Source organism: Arvicanthis niloticus, chromosome 13 (genome assembly GCF_011762505.2).
Source record: "Arvicanthis niloticus isolate mArvNil1 chromosome 13, mArvNil1.pat.X, whole genome shotgun sequence".
Taxonomy (NCBI): domain Eukaryota; kingdom Metazoa; phylum Chordata; class Mammalia; order Rodentia; family Muridae; genus Arvicanthis; species Arvicanthis niloticus.
In genome coordinates, this window is record NC_047670.1 from 72847730 (window position 1) to 72865954 (window position 18225).

Here is an 18225-nt window from a genome sequence, read left to right on the forward strand (position 1 = left end):
GAAAGAACCCAGCCCTGAGCCTGTTGCCCAGACAGGGGAACAGTAGGCATAGTGAGTTGCCATTTTACTCTCAAACAGGAGGCTCCCAGCCTGTTCTCTTATCTGCACCCCCCCAAATGCAAACGAACAGCCCTACTCCGATTAAGAGAGTCATTTGGCGTCCCCTCCTTCACCATTCTGAAGGCAGACGAACATGGTCCAAGCACAACCTGCTGGGGTGGGTGTTCCCTTTTGCCTTCAGCAAGATCTGAAGGCTCAGTGCTCTCTGCCACAGCTCCACCCAGCGAGCAGAAAGTCCACTCAATGCCCACCTTGGTCCCTTCGGTCAAATCTCTGCTGTTGCACTCTGCTAACTGCTGGGGCCCCCATTGAGGAAGTAGGTGGTCATCTCTCCTTTTCCCTTCACCTTGACCACCCCTCGACACTCCAGTTGGTAGCCCTTGGCAGCTAGAACCTGGTACAGGTCCGTGGTTACCTGGGAAAGTGGAAGGGGAGACTGCTCAGCCTGGGATCCTTGATGTATTGGGTAAGAAGCCCAGGAGTTCTCTATCGGGTATGCTCCCATCCCCACCAACTCCTACCCCAACAGCCATAGGAAAGAGGCTCCCACCCCGTCCTGTACAGAGACCACTGAAAGTCTTCAACACCCACCCAACTTGGTGACATCCCCTCACCTGTATTCGGTCAGGAACTCCTGTGCTGTCCATACGACTGGAAACATTCACCGTATTTCCCCAGATGTCATACTGTGGCTTCCGGGCCCCAATGACACCTGCTACAACCGGACCCATGTTCAACCCTGAAGTAGAGACATTAGCAAGAGATTGAGGCTAGGATGTCTCAGGGTCATTCCTGACAGTCATGTCCCCTTGCACTCTGAGAAGAACCCAAAGGAAAAAATATCAAAGGGAACAATGCTTCTGGTAGTTTAAAATAAAAGGGGGTGGGGGCTAGGCACCATAGCTGAGTTGGCTCCCTTGAGTCCAGACAAGGATTGCAGCTCATCATCTGAAGGCTTCTCCAGGCACTCGCTGTTCACATTGCTGCCCCACTTTATGGACAAGTAAGTACGGCTGTTGGGAGTCAAGCCAGGCTCTGGACATATGTTATTTAATCACTGCCTTCCACCAGAGCATTTGAGCCTGACCATACATCTCAGACTGACCTCACACTTAGATACCAAGCCTTTAAACAAACCTGCCTGCTAGTCTTCTAACCTTCACTGTGTCATTTAATCTCTGAGTGCCACTCCCCTTATTTTAGAGAGGGGCCTTGACGTACTTCTTAGAATGTACTCGAAATGTCTAGGACAAAGATCCCAGCACATGGAAGACTCAAACGGTCTTTGTCCTCAAGACAACTTGATAGGAAGGTGGGAGGTAGAAACCCCACAGGAGTCCTGATGGAGAACTCACCCTGCCCAACCCATACCTCAACGCTCAGCTTTACCCAAAAACTGTCCCAGCCCCTCACCGATCTTCATCTGGAAATTGTTGAAAGAATGTTCGTTGATGTGCTTCATCTGCTCCATGAGCCGCATGGCATAGTCGGCCAGGGCGGTGATGTGTGAGCGGCCGACCTGGTCATAGGTGCTGGCATTTAGTCCAGAGGCGGCCATGTAGGTGCTACCGATTGTCTTGATCTTCTCCAGCTGCCGGAACCTTTCCTCACTGATGATCTGGATTACATGGGCGGAGGGGGTGCGGGAAGAGGGAGGATCAGTCAAGCCAGACCCAGGTCTTTCCAAAGCTCACTCCTTGTCATGCCCCACCTCCCCCCCAGAGCCCCATTGTTTTAGTGGGTGAGCCCCCTTCCAATTGCTATTCTCACTATTCTCTGAGAAACCAAGGAAACAGGAAGTCCAGGACCCCAGGAACTGACTACAGCACTTCAGAAGGTCAACCTATAGTGGTCCCCTGCAGCAGAAACACTCTGACATGGTTTGGGAAAACCATGTCCCAGAGTGTGTGTGTGCTGGGGGGACTTTTCTCCAGGACAGTGCACAGCCCATCCCTGACCCAGGTGTCCAGGACACTTCTTCACATTTTGCTCCTGTTTTTGCTCTTTGAGAGACAATCTTGCTTGCTTGGTCTCGCATGGATTTGCCCACAGACTACTGTCTTCCTCTTTTTTTTTTTTTTTTTTTTTGCTTTTTGAGACAGGGTTTCTCTGCATAGCCCGGGCTGTCCTGGAACTCACTCTGTAGACCAGGCTGGCCTCGAACTCAGAAATCCGCCTGCCTCTGCCTCCCACGTGCTGGAATTAAAAGCCTGCGCCACCACTGCCTGGCTGTCTTCTTCTTCAATGACATCATCTGATACCTATCTTGTCATCCCTGTCCTAGAGCCTCCTGTCCTCTTCTGCTCCTCAGCAAGGATGACCCTGCTCCACTGAGGCTGACCTCCTTGCTGTCCCTGACTGGGCAAGGGACACTCACCCCATCTAACCCCTGGCTTTTGCATCCAAAGCCTGCTCCATTCCCCTGGTCCCCAGGTTGCCCCTATTGTGCCAGTACTAGCCAATGAGCAAGCACCTCATCCAGTACTAGCCAATGAGCAAGCACCTCATCAAAGTCTGCGATGATTTCATTGAGCAGCCGCAGGCACTCCACGCCCTCATTGTTTGCCTCGAGTTCCACGTAGAACTCCGAGAAGTTGGCAATGGAGGCAAACATGACGGCCACACATTCACACGACTGGTAGTACAGCTCGTCGTTGCGGCGCTCTCGGGCCAGGAAGTGGGCAGCCACGTCCTTGGGAAGAATGTTATGTAGCAGCCGCCGGTTGTATGCCTGTAGCTCCTCCATCTCCTCCTTCTCCCCTGTGGCCTGTGGGCACCACATCCATCAGCCATTGCCCAACACTCACAGAGGCTGGGCGCAGTGGCCAAGGCCTGAAGATGGGCATCACAGGGAACCACGTGGAGGAAGAAAGGCACAGACAGGCAGAGGAGGCCTAAATAACAGGCAAAGGAGTGAAGGGGGCAGGTGCAGGACGGGACAGAAGGAGACAGGAGACAGGAGACGGAGACACAAGGCATGGAACCAGGGTGGGCTTGGGCAACCTCAGCCTCAGCCAGTTAGCAAAAGATGTATTTCTGGCTTGGCCCAGGCTCTGTCCCCGGAAGCCTCTCCCTCCCATAAAGGTCCAGCCAAGTCACCTGTAGTTTCCACAGGAAGTCCAGGCGGGCAGTAGATTCCACCTGTTGTGCATGTAGATACAATGCCAGGGCAAACACCAGCAGAATCACTGGGGTCATATATTTGAGCGCTACCCTCCCTACAGCTGGGCTGAAAATAATCAGAGACAAGCTTGGTGCCTGAAGGAGATCTCTACTGGCCTCATCCTTCACTGCCCCGGGGCCCCCACTTACCAGTCCAGCCCATCAAAAGTCTCATTGGAGGAAGCCCTGGCAGGAAGATACAAAAGTCATTGGAGGCTGTCTGGGGAAGCTACTGGAGGGGAGACAGAGACTACATTGCTGAGCCCAGTCAGTACTCAAGCCTGTGGGTAGAGCCTTCGCTCACATAAAGTAGCTCAATATGGGCAAAGGCCAAACCTTTCCCGACTACAAGTTCCTCTCTTGGCAGCTAAATGGTCCAGGACAAGTCGCTTATAACTCTCTAAGCCTCAGTGTCCTTGTCAGTGAAACGGGTCAGCTCTAAGTACCCCTTCTGAAAGGTTTAGCATGTGCTTGGGAGGCCACAAGGCTTCAGGATTGTTTGTTACTGATAGACGGCCAGAGATGCTGACGCTTACTGATACGAAAACTCAGAGAGGTTAGCTCATCTGCCCAAGGTTACAAAGCTAATGAGAGGTGGACCAAGGACTCAAACCCAGAACACTATTAATTCTTCCTACCACAAGCTATGGCCACATGTCCATCCCAAAGGGCCAGCACTTTTTGTCAGACCTCTGCCACCACACAGCTCTAAGACCTATGAACAGAGGGTAGAACCCTCAGGAAACAGAGGCAAGCAAATCTCTGTGAGTTCCAGGACACCCAGGGCGGTTACCCAGTAAAAAAATAATAAAGTTTAAAAACCCAGTGGGTAGGGAAAGCACCAAGCAAATGTGGGGTTTTTGTTGTTGGGTTTTTTTGTTTTTGTTTTGTTTTGTTTTTTATTTTTTAAGCTAGCCTAAAGAGACAGGAATTTGTCACAACTGGAATTTCTTTGGGGGTAACTACCAGAGGTGACATGCTAAAAACTAACCCTTCTCCTCCCTTTCTCCCACAAGCAAGTTATACATTCCAAAGGCCTAGGTACCAGAGACTCTCAGCCCAGAAGGATCAGGGAGACTCCCCCTCCCCCTCACCCCCCCCCCCCCCCCAGAGAGATAAAAGTGACTGAGAATTAACTTACAAGCCATGGACGCCAAGCAGTAGATCATAGTTGTCAAAGATGGTGGCTGGAGGGCCCAGCAAAAGCAGAACCAAATAGATGAACCCCAAGACAAAGGTCATAGCCAGCTTGCCAATGCTGCTGATGTGTAGGAAGACAGAGCTGGCCAGGAGACTCAGCAGCACATTCCCGACAAAGTACTGGGGGAGGGGGGACAGCAGAGGCAGCGTTGGGTGACAGCAAAAGCCATCCAGAGCAGGAAGAACCCTACTCCCCTGCCTGAGTACCCTCCCTCCCACCTTCAAGCCCCAGCTCCTATACAATCCATGCCCAGCTTCACAGGAGGGACCTCGGGTGCCCCTCGAGTCGGGGAATACTTTGAGTTCCCGGCTCCCTGGTGCCCATTGCTAGGCCTGGGACACAGGGGCGGATAACTGTTCTAGAACAACCCCCTCTGCCTGAACGCTGCTCGGACACCTCAGGGAAGCTGCAGGTGGGTGCGGTGCCCTCACACAGGGGAGCATCCAGTCCCAGAGAGTAATTGAGCTGCCGTAGGTGGCAGGCGGTGACATCCGCTGGTGTTAAGTTCAGCATCCGGGCCGCACAGGTCCTTATTGGGGTGTGATTACAGGTGAACTGCAAAAGTTGGGTGCATATCAGGATAACAGTGAGGGAAAGGTTTACGGGGGCTGTACCCAGAGGTACTTTTTAGACTAAAATCCTCAGGGATGACAAAAGAGGAAACAAAGAGTAAGAACGAGAGTTACCCCCACCCACAGGGGACAGCAGGCTACCCAAAGGCTGGAAATACTCAGAAAGGCTGTAGTTCTCAGAAAGTGCCTGGCGCGGGGCATGGGAGAATCACCATGTTGACGATGGCAGAGATGAACACAAGCAGAACCGAGAAGACACCGACCGCTGTGCTGTGCACCCGTGAACGGACGATACTTCGGGACAGACGTTGCAGGGCCTTGGGGAAGAGCTGCAGCAGTGAGAGCCGAGGAGTTAGGAACTACATTATCGAAGGAGGAAGGCGGGCAGAGAGAACAGGGTCCAACAGGAGGCATGGCCGCCTCCTCCCTTGCCCATGGGAATCCCCTCCATCACTAACAGCCTCAGGGAAGTCCCCCTACTTACAGAACCACAGGAGCACACAGCACAGATCAGCACGGTGACCAGCAACAGCAGGAAGATACAGGCATAAACCCCAAGTATCAGGGTGGAGCTGGAGCAAGGGGAGGTCAGGGAGAAATATCAACAAAATCGGGGTGTCCTTGTCCTAGCTCCTGAGCCCAGCAGCTTGCATGGGTGTTAGGAAGGTTAGAAATGTAGGGACGGACTTACTATGGGAATACAAGGAGCTGGATGAAACAGATGAAGCAAAAAACCAGGAGGGCACAGGCGACGTAGGCTCCAAAACGAGGATCAACTTTCCGTGAATACTGAGGGAAGAAAGCTGGGTGCTGGGTTCTGCCCTGGCAGGCAAGTTATGGACAGCAAAAATCTGGGTGCTATAAGGGCCTTGGGAGGAACACTTGGCCTAATTTATACAAATTTCCAACCAGGGCTGTGGTCTCTTCCCATCCCCGACACATCCTCCTGTCCCCCAGCCAGGCCCTCCCTCCTTCCAGCCCTCACTCTTTTGCCCTGTATCCCCCAAACCTTCTTCTCAAGATCCTCTCTCTGGAAGGTGAGCAGGAACCGGCGCACATGGTCCTTACGCAGCTGGTCGATGCTTCGGGCATCGATGGCTCGGCCCAGGAACTCATCCACCTCATCTTCAGGGTTCAGAGCATCTTGGGCACCCCGGCTGATAATGGGATGCAGGTTTTACCGGGTGCGTGAACAATGCCACAGGACATGCAATAGGACGGGCAGGGTTCAGGCAGCAGTAAGGAAAGGCTGTGTGGGACCTGCTTCCACATCTTATGAGTAATGGGAGGTCTCAACCCACAGTCCATCCTAGGCTACAGATGCCTCCTCCCTCCCTGACCTGTCCCATAGACCTGCTTACTTGTCTTTGCTAGAGTCATCGATGCCCTGGAGAAAGAAATGGAATGTGTGAGGGGGGAGAGGAGCTAAGCGCTTTCACCCCCAGGATCTTTCCTATTTCAGTACTAAGTTGAGGGGGTCCACACACACACGTGGGGAGAACTGGGGCCCTCCGGGTAAAACTAGTCCCTCTGCCCCCAATTTTAGAACACATCCATGGAATGGAGGAGCCAGCTACGGGGAAGAAAGGGGACACTTTGAGGGAGACCAAAGAGTGAGGCCCCCAGGTCACGGTACAGAGAGCCACTCACCATCTGGCGGAATGCCTTAGAGTCCTTGGTCCGGGAGAAGGCACGGTCAGGAACCCAGCGTGGCATCAGTCCTTCCATGGAGTTGGCCCGCGTCCGCTGCAGCTTGGCCAGCGTGGCCTTCTCCTCTTTCTGTGCGGCAGTGTGAGCACAGGTCAGAGGCATAACCCCAAGAAGACCTTTGATAGCACCTCTCTGTTTGCTCCTCTCCCCCCACACACCCCTCCCACGAGTCCTGCCCTGGTCCTGACCCGTTTTTGGCTGGCGCCTAGTATGAGGAAGGTCTCGATGCACTGCTCCTTGAGGTATGCGTTGCGCTCACCACCGCGACCTGGCTCCACCTCATAGTCACCATTCAGGTACTGCAGCGTGGCCCGAGTGATGTGGATGCGGCTGTAAGGGGCCAGAAGGTTAAGATCCTGGCTCTCCCACTCACCCTCCCATCCACTCACCCCCTGCAACCAACTAGAACCCTCCTTCCACTTACCCAGCCCGGCCCCCGGCCTCCATGTGGTTGGCCAGGGTCACATCATTGGACCAGACATCGAATTGCCATTTCCTCAGACCAAGGACACCGCAATGCACACGTCCGCTGTGGATGCCCACACGCATGTTCACGTTCACACCTGTTACCTCACGCACCAGCCTGAGAAGACAGAACTCTAGATCAGCCCCAAGCTGTCTTCTTATCTGCTAGTCAAGAACCCAAGCTGAGGCCAGCGGGATGGCTCAGTAGTAAACACACTTGCCACCAAGCCTGATTACCTAGGTCTGATCATTCCTGAGACCCAAAGAATAGAAGAACACTGGCTCCAAGTTTTCCTCGTGAGCATCATGCACGCACTATGGCAGGTGCATACACACACACACACACACACACACACACACACACACACACGACAGATAGATAGATAGATAGATAGATAGATAGATAGATAGATAGACAGATAGACAGATAGATAGATAGATAGACAGACAGACAGATGTACTTTAAAAAAAAATCCAAGCAAGCCAGGCAAAGACAGAAGCAGATGGAAGGACAGAAGAATAGTTTTGACTAGATACAGGCAGGACTCAAGGACAAAGGTTTGAGGACTACTTTCAGCAGGAGCTGCCGTCATCCTGTAGGATTGAGCTGCTGCCAGCTCCAGCCTGCTCAACTGACATTGTCTGCAGTCACAAACCCCAACTGTTCCGGTTCCCTACAGCCTCCAGCAGGCTGGGGTTGGGAGGAGCACAGGGGTCTTCAAACAGACTGGAGAAAGATCCACTCCCTCCCCAGATAAATGACTCTCAAGGTTAGAGAGCTACTTAGAGTAAAGTCCCGAAGACACTCCAGAGGAGGAGGTGCCCGGGGAACCCACAGTTCCAACAGGCCTGGGAAGGGGTGCTGCTTACGAGATCGCCTCAATCATGTCCACCCCCATCTCCACACAGCAGTGGGCATGGTCCGCCCGGGCCTCTGGCAGCCCTGACACACAGTAGTAACAGTCTCCTAAGATCTTGATCCTCAGACAGTGATTTTCCTAAAGAGAGAGAGGTGGGAGAGGTGGGAGATCACCTTACTCTCCTGATCACACCTGTCCCCTTACCTTCGATGCCACCTCTGCCCCCATCCCACCCGCAACCGCCACCATGAACACCATATGGTTCATCATGGTTGGCACCACTTCTAAGCCCCAGTACCCTCACCGCGGCCAGCTTGTCAAACCGGGCGAAGAGCTCATTCAAGGTCATGACGAGTTCCTGTGCAGTGCACTGGGAGGCCAGGCTGGTGAAGCCCTCAATGTCTGCAAACAGGATGCTGTGGAAAACGGCGGGAGAGAGATGGGGAGAGATGGGCCTCGTAGCCCTCAAGGACTCTTTGGTATCCTGCAGCCCTCCTGGCAGCATCCCCTCCCCCGTCCTACCTGACATTATCATGCTTCTGGATGTAGATCTTGTGGAACATCATGTCTTCTTTTTTTGTGTTGATGTCTTCTTTCATCTCCATGGCAACATGCTGGGGCAACACCGATAGCAGCAGCCGTTCCTAGACCAGTGGTTCCAACCACTATCCTCTCTGCTTTCCATTTTGATTCCTGGTCCTTTCACATCCCCAGAGCCCGCCCTCCCATCCCTCTACGACCTGTGCTTCTCTTCCGGATCTTGACTTGATACTGCCTAACCCTGCCCTCGGAAGTCACCCATCCTAGCTGTCCCTAATTGACCTCCACTCAATTCCCCAATGCACATCTGCATTCTCCCTTCCAGCCCTGAACAGAACAGGACCCCCCAAGGCCTATTACGATGCACTGTCCTTGGGGACTGTTCACACTTGTGTCCCAAAGGGGTGGACAAGGCGGTCGAATCTACAAGGCACTGGGGGTGAAGTCAAGGAACGCCCTAGCCAAGGGATCGGCCCCCACCTGCTGACGATTCTCATGCTGCAGGTGCAGCCGTGCCTGGATGTAACCTCGGGTCTCCTGAAAGGCTTGGCGCTGAGACACTTCAGCCGGGTAGTGTGTGCAGACACCGATGGCATTGGTGCAGAGGAAGAGCACCACGTTAGCACCAAGCTGTGGGAGGGTGGCAGAGGTGGATGAGTGACCACCTGCCTGGCACACACGCACACTAACTCTCTCAGGACACACTGTGAGCAGGAAATAAAATCCTGCACCTCGTTTGTGCCCAAGCTGTACCATCCCCAGGATACTCTGTTCCCCCATACAGATCCCAGCCTGCCTGGCCGGAAGGATGAGCTCCTCACAGCTTCAGAAGCAGAAACACCAAGCACAGCCACATAGGTTAACGCAGGCACCCTACAATCTCCTGCCCCACAAACACCCCTGACAAAAGACTTCTGAGTGTGATTCTCCTTACAGAGCAACGCTAAGGACATCTGAGCTTCCCATCCTCTTCCCAGTGAACCACAACAAGTCGACTTGTGGTTTTCTCTCTCTAGGTCTCCATTCACTCATCTACAAACCAAACAGGAGGAATAATATCTCTAAAGCCTCCCGCTGCCCTGCAGACCAAATAGCAGAATGACCCCTGTTGAATTTTGTTGTTGTTGGTTGGTCGGTTGAATTTTTGAGCTAGGGTCTCACTATGTAACCAAGCAGGCCTTAAGCGCACTAAGCACTGGTCCTCTGCTTAGATCCCCGAGCGATGGGATCCCAGTTGTAAGCTGATACTACTGCTGCTGTTCCAGTAGCTGGTTTGCTAGCCACCTGCAATGTCTACGATCCGGAGGATGCGGTCCACATATTGACCGATGAGTTTCTTACAAGTCTATGAACCAGGTAACAGTACCCCACTTCACACCCGAGTGACTCAAGGGGCCAGTAGCTTGCCCAAGATCACACAGTTGGTTGTGGTTGACAGGAGACTCGAGTCCTGGACAACCAGATTCCACAAAGGCTTTGTCCTGATTCTAGTCTGTAACATACTCCAGATCTCTGAAAACTCTTTCTCCACAGACTCTAGCTCTTGAAGGCCGGGCTCAGAGCCCCTCCTTGGCAGCTATCAGTTCTACTAACAGAGAGACTGCATGGCCACCCCTTCCACAAGATAGGATTCTCCTCCTGTCCCCTCCTCTTCCTCCTTCCTCTCTCTGCCCTTCTCCCATCTCTTATTCACACACCTCTGCAGGACCTCATGTCTACACCCCCACCCTCCCCATAGCCCGACCCAAACTACTGTCTGAATAGAGAATACATCGGAGGCATGCTGGCTTCAGTGTTGCTGGAGACTCAGGGGTTAACTGGCACTGGGACTCCACCCAAGCTGGATGGGGCAGGGCTATGGTTGTGGAGAAAGGAGGGAATGCTCACCAACTGCCCTGAACCAGAACTAAGCCTACAGACTTGGACAGGACATTTAATCTTCGATTCCTCTGTGTAAAACCAAGGTCTGGCTAACCCCTAGCTCCTAACTCCAGCACTGACCCTCCAGGACTGGCCTTCAGCTGACCTTCCCAGTCCACGAAGCTTCCCCTCTCAGCTGCAGGGGTGAAGAGGGGGCACTCTATCTCCCTTGGGGGCTTCTAAGAATAGCCCCCAGTTGGGGGGGGGGGACAATCCAGGCAACTTCCCTTCCTTGTCCCAGGAGCCCAAGAGGAAAATGTGAGTCACAGCAGAGGGAAGGGGAAGAGGGATGAGGGACTGAAATAACCACACTCATCCCTATCTACCGTGAGAAAAAAATGGATGCCAAGGCCCTGGAGGCCACCCCAGCCCAGTCATTGCTGGGGTGTCTCAGTGAGTGCATCAGGAAAAGTTCTTCCTATGGACACAGTGGAGCCGATCTAGGAAGGGGTTGCCCAAGGAGGCTACAAGCCCCTGCTCCATGCTGAGACTCACAGGCCCCACTGGGCACATGAGAGTGTTCTCAGTTCTGAGACGCTGACTGGGCAGCCAGAGCCCTGCAAATGGGCACAGAAGCACAGTTTTCTCTACCATCCCAGGAATGTGGAGACCCCACGGGGTGAAACTGAAGCCAGTCACCCTGGGGAGGTAGGAGGCTGGTAGTTCCGGCCTCCCAGGCTCAGCCTCCCCCATCAGGCACAGGGCTGGGCCCTGGGCACCATGCCAGCAGAGAGCAGGGAAGAGCCACACACCCACCTTCTGGCAAGTCTGCCAGAGGGGGGAAGGGAGACACCACTCCTGAGCGTCTTCTCCCCCAGAAGAGCAGTTCACCCTAAACCCCCACTTTGCAGGCAGCCAAGAAGAAAACCTGGGAACCAGCACAGAAGGGTCTGGCCCTTTAAGAGGTCTGACAGTGCCCTGCGGGCACTTGCTCCACAACAAACTGGCTATAAAGTTACTTTTAAAGAGGTATGTTCTGTTCCAGGCAGGGCAGGGCATCGTGCCCGAGCACCCAGCTCCTCACCCCAGGAGCCCCAAACAACTTTCTCTCTGTTTATGAGGCCATGGTGGGCTACAGGCCACAGCTTCTGGAGGAGTAGAGAGGCCTCGCTCATGGAAGCTTCACAGAACTACCTACAGCTGCTCCTCAGGCGGAACAATAGAGTCTCAGAGGTCAACAAGAGGTCAGAGAGACCTACACCCAGCATGTCTACTGACCTAGGCCAAAGCTGAAGACTAGTCTGTCGTGACAGACTACAGACTTGCACCTCAGCAATGCCCACTGACCCACCGATACAAAGATATAAGCCCCAAGCAGAGGCTACCCCTGAAACCTGGCCTGATATATCTAGACATGCATATACCGTGTGCCTCCCTCCGCAATCTCCTTCCCACTCTCCCTCCGTTGCACCTACCTGCTTCCAAAGGAAGGGGTCACCGGTGTTGAGCTGCCAGGCCAAAATCAAATGCAGAGTGGAAAGGCCCAGGCCGCTGAGCACTGCCGCTCGCATGCGAATGGGAAGAAGCGTGTACGTGATGTAGACGAAGAACACGGGGCACCAAAGGCCTGCCGAAGGGCTGTGTGGGTTGGCCGCCAGGGCACCCCCGACTTGCACGGCTGCTAGGATGCCCAGAACCACATAGCTCACCACCCACATGGAGTCCTGGCGGAAACTATGTCGGTTACACACTATCATGAGTACCACAAAAAGGATGGAGGCACAGGTCAGCAGGGCCACGTAGGCAGGCTGAGGCTGAGCAGGCGCAGCGTGGAAGGTCAACAGGACAGCCGTGAGCAGCACCAGCACCGCCATGAGCAACGTGAGGCTGCTCTGGTTCATCTGGAAGAAGTACCGCTGGTACAGACGCTCCAGCTTGGCAGAGCGGAACTGCTTAGACTGGAACACCTGCACGAGCCGGTGCCAGCAGGACGGACCCCTCCGAGGCGATGTATCGGGTGCCACTTCAGCTGTCCCCATCGGTGTGGTCACCTCAGTGTCATCAAAACCCAAGGCCACTGACCGCAGCCCCAGCTCCATACCCCTGCCCGGGCCCGCCCTCCTGATGAAGGCTTCATCCTGCCAGGGGCACCTAGGGTGAGCCACGGGAGTGGGGCTGGGTGGCTCTGCATTCTTGAGGCAACTCATGTAGCGGGGTGTGCAGAAGCCACTGGCTCGAGTCGCGTGGCGTGGGCGCTTCTGCCCATTGCGTTCCCCCCAAGCTGTTTTCCGTTCATCCACCTTGGGAACCAGGAGGCCACTAAACCATGACATGCTGCTGGGAAGAGAGGCAGGGAACAGTATTAATACCACTGCATGCCCACAGCCACCATAGTCGCTTGGGACCTGAGTGTTTCCTACTGCTCTGTTCTTCATTCCCACCATCTTGATAAAACTGCCCTGGGCCAGGCAGCTGCATCCCCGCTCAACAGGTAAGGAACTGGGACATAGACACACGGAAAAGACCCAGCAACCATATAAGTAAAAGAACCAAGATTCTGGGGGCTAGAGAGATAGTTAAGTGGTTAAGAGCACTGCCTATACTTCGGAAGGACCCTGGTTCAATTCCAAGCACCTCGTAGCAGAGCTTACAACTGTTTATGGCCCCAGTTCCAGGGGATTTGATATCCTCATGGTAACATGCATAAATATAAAACACCAATGCACATAAAAGTATATTTTAAAAACTAAAAAAAATAAAAAGAATTAAGATTCTAAGCTTGACTTGAGATATGAAGGATTACCTGGTGTCATTGGGGTGTGAACGTCTACTCTTTTTTTTTTTTCCAGCAGAAGCCAAAGAAAACTTTGGATTTCAATGTGACATGTCCCAATTTTGAAATTTTGATAATTAATATACATTTTACAATACTAGACCCAAAAGCCAAGAGGTGATGGTGTATGCCTTAAATTAAACCCAGCACTTTGGAGCAGAGGCAATTGGATCTCTGAGTTCGAGGCCAGCCTGGTCTATAGAGCAAGTTCCATGACAGCCAGGGCTACACAGAGAAACCCTGTCTTGGAAAAGGAAAGGAAAGGAAAGGGAAGGGAAGGGAAGGGAAGGGAAGGAAAAGAAAAAGATACTACACACAAGCCACATAAATCTTGTCAATGGAAAAACGTCCTGCTGTGAACTGCCAGTCAGTGACCTCTATGCAAAAGGGAGTCTTTCCACACCCTCCCTTCCCTCGGTCCCCCCCCTCTCTCTCTCTCTCACACACACACACACACACACACACACACACACACTTCAGCAAACTAAATTCAATTTCTCCCACAGGTCACAGTTTAAGCATTACTTCCTCACGGAAAATTTCCCAGCCCCACCCCTAAGACTAAGTTTGGTCCAGTCTAACCTCTGTTCATTTCCTCCGAGGTACTTATTGCCAATATAATTAAATCATTCCTCGTTTAACGTACACCTCCGTCCCTGGGACTGTAAGCTTTGTTCGGGTAGAAATCACACCGATTTTTGTCAGCACTTCTTCTCCAGAGCTACTGGGGCTGGCTAACAGTAGGTGCTCAATAAACATAGAAGCCAAAGATAAGGAGGAAGGGAGGGAGGGGAGTGCAGTTCAGCAGTAGAACGCCTGGTTAGAATGCACAAGGCGCTGGGTTCCACACTTAGTACCAGAGAGCTGTATGGAGAGCCAACAAGGACAAGGGATGCTCTGAAGCCTGGCTCTCCTCCTCAGATGACAGCTAGTTATGACAGTCCTGGTTATCGCACCTATCGCACCTGTCGCATCAGCATGTCTGGTGCTCCCAGGACGCTGAGCTCTACCCAGGCTGGTACCCTGGTACTTGCTGTCCCCAACTGAAACAGGAGCTCCTTTAGGTCACAGTTCAAGTCCCTTATCAGCTCAACTCTCTTACCAGCCTTTAAAAATAGCAACTCCCTTTCCTGGCGCTCCGTATCTCCCTTCCCAGCTTTATAATTTTTCTCTCTCCACGGCTCTTATCAGCAACTGCCGTTCTATAATTTTCCTTTTTCTTATTTGTTCAACGTCGCTCCTAACTGAAATGCCAACTTGGGAAAGTCAAGGATTTGGGCGTTTTTGTTGTGTCCTGTGGTGTCCACTGCTCCTCAAGGTTTGCTGAGTGGATGGATGGCCAGCCATTAGCTATATTATATGTTTTTTCTGTCATAAACTTCCAATATCTTTTCACATGCCTAATTTCATCTCTTCTTCACCAAAAGCCTGTGAAGCTTGTCTCATGGCCACCCAGGGAACAGGACAGATTTGAAAGAGAAAAACAGAAAAACTGACATCCAGAGCCATTTCCCACGGCTCACCCATGTTGTAAAGACCTCAGACAACTAAATCAGACTTAGATCCTAAATCTTCAGAAGGGACACGCCTTGGACTAGGCAGATGACTCCATGACAGCTGCCTTGCCCCGTCTCCTGGCTGAGCCCAGGTTGAAAGCCTGAAAGCCATTTATTTATGTCACCTCCGGATGGCGTCACCATCAGGACCAAACTCCTCCATGTTTGCAGGGCACCCGAGGGGCCCCTTGTACTTACACCTGCTGAGCTGGCAGCACTGACATTTGTACTCACTAGGGAACTACAGAGAAGCTTACACAGCACCTGCCCCAGGTGGCCACAGAGCCAGACACTTAGGAGGGATGGACCACACTCCAAGCAGCTGCTGGAGGGACTCAAAGCAGAAGGGAAGCTGAGAGCTTCTTAACTCTCCATCCCTAGGTCTCCCTCAGCTACTTTCTGCCAGTGTCCCTCCTCCATCCACAGGGTAGCATGCCCTTCAACTTCTTAATGCCAACAACACCATCTTGAAGGACAGATCAGAAGTACAAGGTTTCAGGTCAGGCTGGCATTTGGAAAAGGTCACCAAAGAAAGCCTGGCTCTTCAAAACACTTCACTGGACGCATGATCTTTGGCACAAGATCAGGTTTCAACTCTTAAAGTGATTTGTCATTTGGTTGAGACAAGCTATCTACCTGTCTCCACCTCACGGGTTAGTCTCTTCACCTGAGGAACGAGAGGGGAATGGTCCTGATGGAAGACTCTAACACTCCCTGCCAAGTTACACACTGGAAACATTAGTTCTCCCACCGTACAAACCTGTGAATGCAAATCTCTGCCAGTGTCCAAGAGATGGAAAGGCAACAGTCATGAGCAAGAACCTGTCAGATGCCTGCCTATCAGACCCTATGTCCCCTGCTGTCAGTCTCCAGAGCTGCTGGAGACAGAACAGAGTACAGTTTCCCACTATGTCATACACACACACACACACACACACACACACACACACACACCACACCATGACATTTCCCTTCCGCCTCTTCCCATTCTCCAGTCCCCTTCCCCGTTCTTATCTCCTCACCACTACCACTGGCCCAGATCTCTGTTCCCAAAGGACCTGTTTCTGGCCATGTTCCCAGCCCCCTGGAAGCACATCCTTGCATCTGGCTCATACCAACAGAGGAAGGGGCAGACACTATCAGGGAAACATATGACCCTTCAAGAACACTCTGGCTCCCCAAGGGGATAGCTCTGTAACTGTTCAACCAACTGCAAACATCCCACCCTGGCCTTTCAGGAGCTGCTCACCCTAGAGGACTTTCAGGACTCCTCTATGCCAGACTCCTATGGTAGGAAAACAGAAGGCATTGTTCCAAGCCATGAAACTTCTTTATATGTTCCCCAAACATCCCTGGTCTGGGACCCCTCACCACAAATTCCAAAAGTGCATACCACATCTCTTTTCTGCCTTCAGGCTCTTGAGCCTTATGCCTCCTGACCTCCTCCTCCCCTGAGTCCTCTGCTCTCTCTCTCTCTCTCACAGATGTGCTACTGCACATACAACCAGCTCTCATAGCCAAATCATGTCCACTTAGCCCCAAATGCCACAGTCCCAGGCCCAGACCTCAAGTCCCTCCCAAATCCTGATCCTTCCACCTAAGACCAGGGTCTGGAAGTCCAGGCTTGGCCTCAAGAATGACTCTGCCCACGACTTTGCCCAACCCTTTCAGCCACCTCATCCCCAGGGTCTATCTGCCTCTGCCCTGGTTGGCAAAATGATGTAAAAGTCTTCAGAAAGTTCACCCAGAAGACTATGCCCAGGGGGAAGCCCAACCAACACTCACGATGCTGAAACCCAGCCCTCTTAATTTCCAGGCCTTTCCAGATGTAGAAGAATTTCCCCAGGGCCTGTATCTGAAGGTTCAGCACAGCCTTCCCAAGCCCTGGATCTCCCTAAGGACCAAAAAGGGCTCTCATAGCCAGCGAGCTCTAACCATACAACACCCCATCAGGCCCTCTGGTTACAGAGACACTCTGGGAAGACACAGGTACCGAAAGGCTCTCCCACAGCCAAATCCCACCTCTGATTTTTCAGTCAGGCTGCTGGGCCTACTCTGAATAAAGTCTGCCCACACCCCACCCCACCCCTGCCCACCCTCGCAACAGGCCTTGGGGAAGTAGGCACTGACACTACCCTTTCATTCCAAAGGTTCAGGGTGAGGGCAGGGAAGGGGGCCTCCCTCTCCTCTCAGCGCCGTCTCAACACTCCACAAACTCACCCCCACATCCCCGATGCCAACCTCTGGGGGCATCCCCTCCCCTCCTGCATGTCTTCTCCCCTTCTCTGGGCAAGCCTGGAAACTCTTGGCGAGTGCAGGAAGAAAAGCTCGTGGCATGGAGCAAGGGTGAAAGCCTCCAGCCGGGCTCCGCGGAGCCTCGGATCCCCATGTCCTCCAGGACTTCCAGCATGTCCCCGCAACTGTCCGGACTCCGCTGTCCCCGCAGGAGCCCGCTCCCCCAAGCTCACCTGCCGGGGGTCGGCGCCTGCCCCGGGGCCGCCGCCCCGCCGCGCCCGCGGGCTCCGGCCGGGAGGGCCGGCCGTCCCGCCGTCCTGCTCTGTGCCCGCGCGTCCCCGCTGTCCCGCCCGCCCGCCGGCCGCGCGGCAGAGCCTCCGGCCCACGCCCCCTCCCTTGTTGTCCAGCGCAGCCGCCCTCTACCCCGGATCCAGAAGTCCCCTCCCCGCCGGCTCCCGGACTCCCCGCCTTAAAGGCACAAGCTCCTTTTGTCTGGGCACCCCCTCCCCCTCCCAGAGGCGGGGGCACAGCTGCCCACTCCCCTTCCCGGGACCCCGGTCGGGTGAGCGAGGCCAGAGTCCCGCGCGCCCCCTCCCCTGTGCGCCGGGTCCTCCCCGGGTCTCCGGCGAACAAGCGGCCACTGTTCTGGGCTTCAGACCCCGCGGGAGGGTCGATGCTCCCGCCCGCCCGCGCTCCAGCCTCCACCCAGGGCGGCATCCTGCAGGGAGCCCTCCACCCTCACCCGGGGGTCCGCGGAGGCCGGCGAAGCCACCCGCTGGCGGCGAAGATGCCCGCCCCGCCCAGAGGGGTCGGCTTCCTTCCTGTCGGGGTGCCCTGCGCCCCCTCCTCACCCCACCTTCCTCCGGGCCCCAGCCCCCACCCTGCCCGCTCGCCCTCCCTCTCCACCGCGGCCCCGGCGGGAGCTGAGTTTAATAATTAATTAAGATTTCATTCCACAAGGCGCCAGGTGTGTGCGCCTGGCACCCGCTCGCCCGCACCCCACTTCTTTCCGCTTCCCCAACCCTCTGGGGCGCCGGGCCCGACGCAAACCTGCTGCGCCCAGAACCGGATCGGGCCGCGGGCAGGGGCATTCTCGGTGCCGCCCTCTGGCCCCACGCTCTCAGGGGCAGCCCTTCCCCCCGCACCTGCCAACTGGCAAAGTCCCTCCCCC

General features: G+C 54.1%; 1 protein-coding gene across 10 annotated transcripts; it reads right to left on the reverse strand.

The window, feature by feature from the left end:
- Positions 1–245: 245 nt before the first annotated feature.
- Positions 246–18181, reverse strand: Adcy6 (adenylate cyclase 6). Of its 10 annotated transcripts, none has more exons than XM_076912023.1 (22): positions 18105–18181; positions 11906–12764; positions 9051–9200; positions 8553–8674; positions 8335–8446; positions 8041–8168; positions 7130–7288; positions 6894–7035; positions 6646–6774; positions 6357–6382; positions 6005–6152; positions 5687–5784; positions 5480–5567; positions 5208–5324; positions 4820–4978; positions 4364–4542; positions 3373–3408; positions 3160–3289; positions 2534–2827; positions 1474–1678; positions 675–799; positions 246–475 (listed from the first exon to the last, which is right to left on the reverse strand). In XM_076912023.1, exons 1-22 carry the CDS (start codon positions 18143–18145, stop codon positions 350–352), a joined length of 3573 nt encoding a protein of 1190 aa, XP_076768138.1. In that variant the 5' UTR covers positions 18146–18181; the 3' UTR covers positions 246–349. The 10 variants fall into 10 exon arrangements, with proteins under 10 accessions (XP_076768138.1, XP_076768141.1, XP_076768140.1 ...); XM_076912026.1 differs by having other exon boundaries at positions 2564–2827; positions 18105–18178; XM_076912025.1 differs by having other exon boundaries at positions 8553–8644; positions 11906–12767; positions 18105–18160.
- Between the last annotated feature and the right edge of the window lie 44 nt (positions 18182–18225).

Coding starts and splice junctions, on each gene's coding strand:
- Adcy6 (XM_076912022.1), bottom strand. CDS start 18,145: ATGCCCCTGCCCGCGGCCCGATCCGGTTCTGGGCGCAGCAG. Junction 6,383..6,645: donor CTAAGGCATTCCGCCAGATG/GTGAGTGGCTCT, acceptor TTCTTTCTCCAG/GGCATCGATGACTCTAGCAA. Junction 6,153..6,356: donor GATGACTCTAGCAAAGACAA/GTAAGCAGGTCT, acceptor TCCCATTATCAG/CCGGGGTGCCCAAGATGCTC.